The 6,000-nt window shown below is 37.4% G+C and overlaps 1 protein-coding gene across 1 annotated transcript in view; it reads left to right on the top strand.

Moving 5' to 3' along the window:
- TCEA1 (transcription elongation factor A1) overlaps nucleotides 1-6,000 on the top strand; it is an 81,298-nt gene that overhangs the window by 61,590 nt on the left and 13,708 nt on the right. The window contains exon 10 of the mRNA XM_025393419.1: nucleotides 447-518. Coding sequence (XP_025249204.1) covers nucleotides 447-518 — 72 coding nt within the window. The remainder of the gene's footprint in view (nucleotides 1-446; nucleotides 519-6,000) is intronic.

Below are 6,000 nucleotides of genomic sequence, written 5' to 3'. Positions count from 1 at the left end.
TTTTTTTTTTTTTTTTTTTTTTTTTTTTGAGACGGAGTCTCGCTCTGTAGCCCAGGCTGGAGTGCAGTGGCCGGATCTCAGCTCACTGCAAGCTCCGCCTCCCGGGTTCATGCCATTCTCCTGCCTCAGCCTCCCGAGTAGCTGGGACTACAGGCGCCCGCCATCTCGCCCGGCTATTTTTTGTATTTCTTAGTAGAGACGGGGTTTCACTGTGTTCGCCAGGATGGTCTCGATCTCCTGACCTCGTGATCCGCCCATCTCGGCCTCCCAAAGTGCTGGGATTACAGGCTTGAGCCACCGCGCCCGGCCTTGTTTCAGACTTCTATTCATTTTATTGTGGTACCATTATATTTATCAAATATTATATATATTTATGTATAACATTATTGGGGTTGGGTTTTTTTTATAGTACTGCAAAAAGTACATTTAATTTAATTTTGCTGCAGGTACAAACCCGTAGTGCTGATGAACCAATGACAACATTTGTTGTCTGTAATGAATGTGGAAATCGATGGAAGGTATGGACCCTCTTGGATTCATATTATACTCACTTAGAGTGATTTCTTCTGGTCTTTTCATAGGTCTGCCTAGATATCTAAATATATACAGATATGCTCACACTATCCAGTACTCTTGTAGTCCCTGACTACTTGTAATGGAATATACTATCTTGTTACCCTACTAGAAATAAAAGAGTATTAACTTGACCTTACCACCTTTATTTGTTTTGGTACAGGAAATGGGGAGTGAATCTTAACTGCTCAATTATTATATCACCGACCTATTTATACTATATTCATTAAGTAGTTTTGACTCTTGTACTTCAGAAAATCTCTCTGTATTTATTACTTATTTTAATAGAGTTTGATTTTGGAAAAATTTTTTCCCCTTGTTGAAATCAGACCCAATGATTTCAGTGTTTATTTTAGAAATTACAGATGAGCACTGCTGTCGTTTTGTACACTTTTCACTAAGCCTTCATATTGCCTGTGTGCTCTTGAAATTAGTCCCACACAGGCAAGTTTATATTATTTAAATGATTCATTCTTGAGTGATTTTGTGAAACAAAAGCATAAAATTTAAATTTGGGAGCAGAAATACACATCAGTACTAAAAACATTTTAATTATTATTATAGATGGGGATGTTAAGGGTGTGAGTTTGGGAGGCTTATGTGTCTTTTAGTCTTTGGAATCATGCAAACTGATTTTGAACTCCCTTGCCACTTCCCATTACTGAACTATATTGTTCTTATGTATTAAATGTAAATACTACCCACATTTTGGATTGTGATGAAGAGTAGAAATAATATGTTTAGTGTGCCTGATAATTGTTGGTGTTCTAAAAATGCTGGCTATTTTTATTAGTTTTTCTGAAGTTTGTACAAGATTTTTTTTTTTCATTTATACTTACATAGACTTTTCAGTTTAATGCTCATTTTGATTTATTCACTTAGCTTAAAGCATTTTCTGAAAATCAGAAGTGAACTAGAAGCCCTTTGGGCCAGAGTCCCAAACCATATTGAGGATATCCATTTGGCTTCTTCAACTCCACTTTAAGGGGTTGGGGCCAGTACCTATTTTATTTATTCATTAATTTTTTTGAGATAGAGCCTCACTCTGTTGCCCAGGCTGGAGTGCAGTGGCGCTATCTCAGCTCACTCATTCCTTCACCTCCCAGGTTCAAGCGATTCTCCTGCCTCAGCCTCCCAAGTAGCTGGGATCACAGGAACGTGCCACCACGCTGAGCTAATTTTTGTATTTTTGGTAGAGACAGAGTTTCGCCATGTTGGCCAGGCTGCTCTTGAACTCCTGACCTCAGGTGATCTGCCTGCCTTGGCCTCCTAAAGTGCTGGGATTACAGGCGTGAGCCACCATGCCTGGCCAGTACCCTTATTACATACAAAGATTTAATTCTGAGCTGGAAAGATTACTGCTATTGAAAGTGTCTTCATGGTTTGAAACAGTATTTCCTACCCATCTCAGGTTGCAGAAGTTGTCATTGGTCTAGGAGAGGGACATTCACCTTTTTCAATCCTGTTGAGCAAATTTGGCCTGTTCTCTTGGATTTGTTTTGCATGATGGATCTTTTTTTTTTTTTTTTGAGACAGAGTCTTGTTCTTTTTCCAGGCTAGAGTGCAGTGGCGTGATCTCAGCTCACTGCAACCTCCACCTCCTGGGAACTTCAAGAGATTCCCCTGCCTCAGCCTCCCGAATAGCTGGGACTACAGGTGCACGCCACCATGCCCGGCTAATTTTTTGTGTTTTAGTAGAGACAGGGTTTCACCATGTTGGCCAGGATGGTCTTGATCTCCTGACCTCATGATCTGCCCACCTCGGCCTCCCAAAGTGCTGGGATTACAGGTGTGAGCCACCGTGCCTGGCTGATGGATCATTTTTATTATGGTGATGAGGTGTGCAATGCAGTTTGTTTTGAATACATGCAGTTTGTGACACAAGTTTTGACATAGTACTTAATTGAATTTAAGAAAGTTCAATTTAGGATAGAAAGCTGATGCCTAGGGTGGCATATTTTAGAAGTTCAAGTTTGGAATTTTTTTTTTTTAACCTTAAAAACATAAAGAGGCATTTAATAAAAATGTTGAAATTGTTTTATACAAGTTCTTTAGTTATATGTTCCTAGTAGTTCTAAGCTGGGAAAGTCAGGCACTTAAGATAGGTGATTATTATGTGTGAAAAATACAGCATCTTTTTCAAAAATGCATCCTTTTTAAAAGCAGGGTCAAGTGTATGCTGTATTAAATGGGGAATGAACCTTATTGGTATTTAAAGGTCTCACAAAATATTTTTTCTTTTTTGACAGTTCTGTTGAGTTGGAAGAATCGGCAAAATATCTGGACCATTAAGAAAACGGATTTTGTAATTAGCTTTAAACTAGGCCAAGCAACTAGTTTTCCTGCAAATCAGATTTTTAAAGCAACTTGGGTTAGACTTTGTTTTTGACCTAACATCCCGTCCTTTAAATGCCTTCTGTAGTTTCAGATCAGTAGGGAGACCATATAATAATTATATGGTATCTGTTTCAAAACATATTTTTTCCGTTTTTATAAGTAAGTTGATATCACTTAAATTTTTGGCAATATTTTTTCTTTCTTAAAGGAAAATATATGTTAACTTTTTTCTTTTACACTGTGAAACATACACAGTAGAAATTCTGTTATTCTCTGTTATTAATACATAAATGAAAATACTTTTTTTTTCATATTGGCATGTAGCTGCAAATATTAAAGGAGGAGAAAAGGTAATATAATTTTAGGTTTACCAAATATGGTGTGTATTCAAATAATACTTGACCAGCTTATCTAAAGTGTACATAATTTTGAGGTAGCTTATGAATTTGATTTTAATTATTATGTTCACAAGCTTGGAATATTAGATATTATTTTGCATCTGTAACTAACCGTGATCATCATTTCTTGTAATTTCTTGTACATGTATATTACTTGTTCTTAATAGATTTTGGAAACAAGACTTTATTGAGATCAGTTTGGTTTTCCTATTAATTTACCTGTTTGACTTTATAATGTGTTTTAGTTTTGCAGAAGAACACTGTTATAGTTTAGAAGGCTTTTCATAAATCCCCTCATAGGCAAAGATGAAAACTTCCCACTATTTTTTTCCCCTCTTAGGAAGACATACTGGAAAGAAAATGTTTAGCATCTTAGTGTAGTATAGCTATTGTAAACAGTTCATGACTAGATTTTGATTCGGAAATCTATACTGACCAAGGATTAATCTTAAGGATTGTATAAATCATTAAAGCTGTGGTCTTTTCATGTGGAGATTGATAGAAAATATTTTTGTCCCATGTCTTATTTGCTGACTTTTTCTGTCAATGAGTGAGATTGTTGAACAAACTGAATATATGGGCTATAGCAAGTAGCTTTACAGTACAGATCTTACAATTAAGTTTTACTTTTTGTTAAAGTGTGTACCATTTTTTCGTTTGGAGTAAGACAAAAATTGTTTTCACATAGGTTCCCTAGGGTATACTTGCTCTAGCATACTTTAAAGGCCACTGTTGCAAAGTCTACATTTTATGCTGAATCTGCATTCTGTCAGGCACGCATAGAAAGACCTCAGTACATGCTTTGCACTCTCCTTTGCTCCCTTTTTCCAATTTCTTATTGCATATCATTTTGTTGTAATACAGAAAGCAGCATTTTTAAATGTCCTAGTTAAGAATTGGCCCACCGGTACCAACTCAACCTCTATTTTGTCAGTTCATAGTTGAAGATTTTTATTTCAAAAATAAAGTACATTTTTGAAATAATGAGTTTCAGAATAAAATAATATCACTTTTAAATTAAGTGATCCATTTTAAAATTTGTAATTCAATAAAGTTTTTTTGTTGTTAAACATGTATCACATTTTGTCATTTTATTTAGACATTGAAGCTTGCTTTACCTTTTGTTTAACCACATACCCGCTCTCCCTTCAACTACTAAGGTATTTCTAAAGTACAGTTTTAATTAAGTGAAGCCTGGTCTTCAGTAAAAACTAGTATTCAGCAGCACTACAGAGCATATTGTCTTTCTTATCTTTTCCTGGACCTCTGGTGATGGATGGAATGGCAGGTTCTGAGTAAATATGTGAGCGCGTCCCATGTGTATATTTAATTTAATGTGAGAGACCAAATAGTGAGTTTTGCTATTGGAAAATACTGGAGTTTATTTTATTTACTTATTTTTTTGAGACGGAGTCTTGCTCTGTCGCCCAGGCTGGAGTGCAGTGGTGCAATCTCAGCTCACTGCAACCTGTGCCTCCCAGGTTCAAGCTATTCTCCTGCCTCAGCCTCCCAAGTAGCTAGGATTACAGGCGCCCACCACCATGCCCAGCTAATTTTTGCATTTTTTAGTAGAAACGGGGTTTCACCATGTTGGTCAGGCTGGTCTCGAACTCCTGACCTCAGGTGATCCACCCCCCTCGGCCTCCCAAAGTGCTGGGATTACAGGCATGAGCCACCATGCCCAGCCTAATACTAGACATTTGTAAAGTAATTGGAAGTAAATATTAAGGGTAATTATTTTGTGATATTTACTTACAGGGCAAAGTAACAGTGTTAAATGAACATGCAAAGGAATTAGACAAATATAGTGGCAAATAATGAAGAACCATCCTGGGGAAAGCAGAAAATAACAATCTTGGTTTTCTAGCTTACCTGGGTGATGACGAGCATTGGTTTATAAATTTTGCTAAGCCGTGGCAAAAATTCAGAAATATTTATATTCACCCAGTCATCTAAACCTATATATAATCTTACAAATGGCAAATATTTTAAGTATTAATAAGACAGCAAAAGAAATAACAGGCTGTACTTTGAATTTTTATAGCTACATAGTGGTCCTTGTGGGTCAAATTGTAATTTGTGGATTTGAATTGACTATTTCTTTTTTCTCTGTTATTTTTTGGAGACAGGGTCTCACTTATTCACCCTGACAAGTGCAGTGGCACAATCTGCTCACTGCAACCTCCACCTCCTGGGCTCAAGTGATCCTCCCATTTAGTGCCCATTTAGTTGTATTTAGTTGTAGCAAATTAACCATTCGAAAGGAATTGTATATCCCACTGGGAAACATGATGGGGATAATCACTGAATTACTAGTGAAAGCCACATATGAGGCCGGGCACAGTGACTCACGCCTGTAATCCCAACACTTTAGGAGGCTGAGGTAGGTGGATCACCTTAGGTCAGGAGTTTAAGACCAGCCTGACCAACATGGTGAAACCCCGTCTCTACTAAAAATACAAAATTAGCTGGGCATGGTGGCGCATGCCTGTAATCCCAGCTACTTGGGAGGCTGAGGCAGGAGAATTGCTTGAAAATGGGAGGTGGAGGTTGCAATGAGCCAAGATAGTACCAGTGCACTCCAGCGTGGGCAACAAGAGGAAAACTCTGTCTCAAAAAAGTCGCATATGAAAAAGGACCAACCTTAAGGATACTACTTCACGGGAAATAGGACGGAGTTACAGAGTTACAG

This window comes from Theropithecus gelada, chromosome 8 (genome assembly GCF_003255815.1).
Source record: "Theropithecus gelada isolate Dixy chromosome 8, Tgel_1.0, whole genome shotgun sequence".
Taxonomy (NCBI): domain Eukaryota; kingdom Metazoa; phylum Chordata; class Mammalia; order Primates; family Cercopithecidae; genus Theropithecus; species Theropithecus gelada.
Note: the sequence above shows the minus strand (reverse complement) of the source record. Positions and strands in the feature narration are given on the sequence as shown.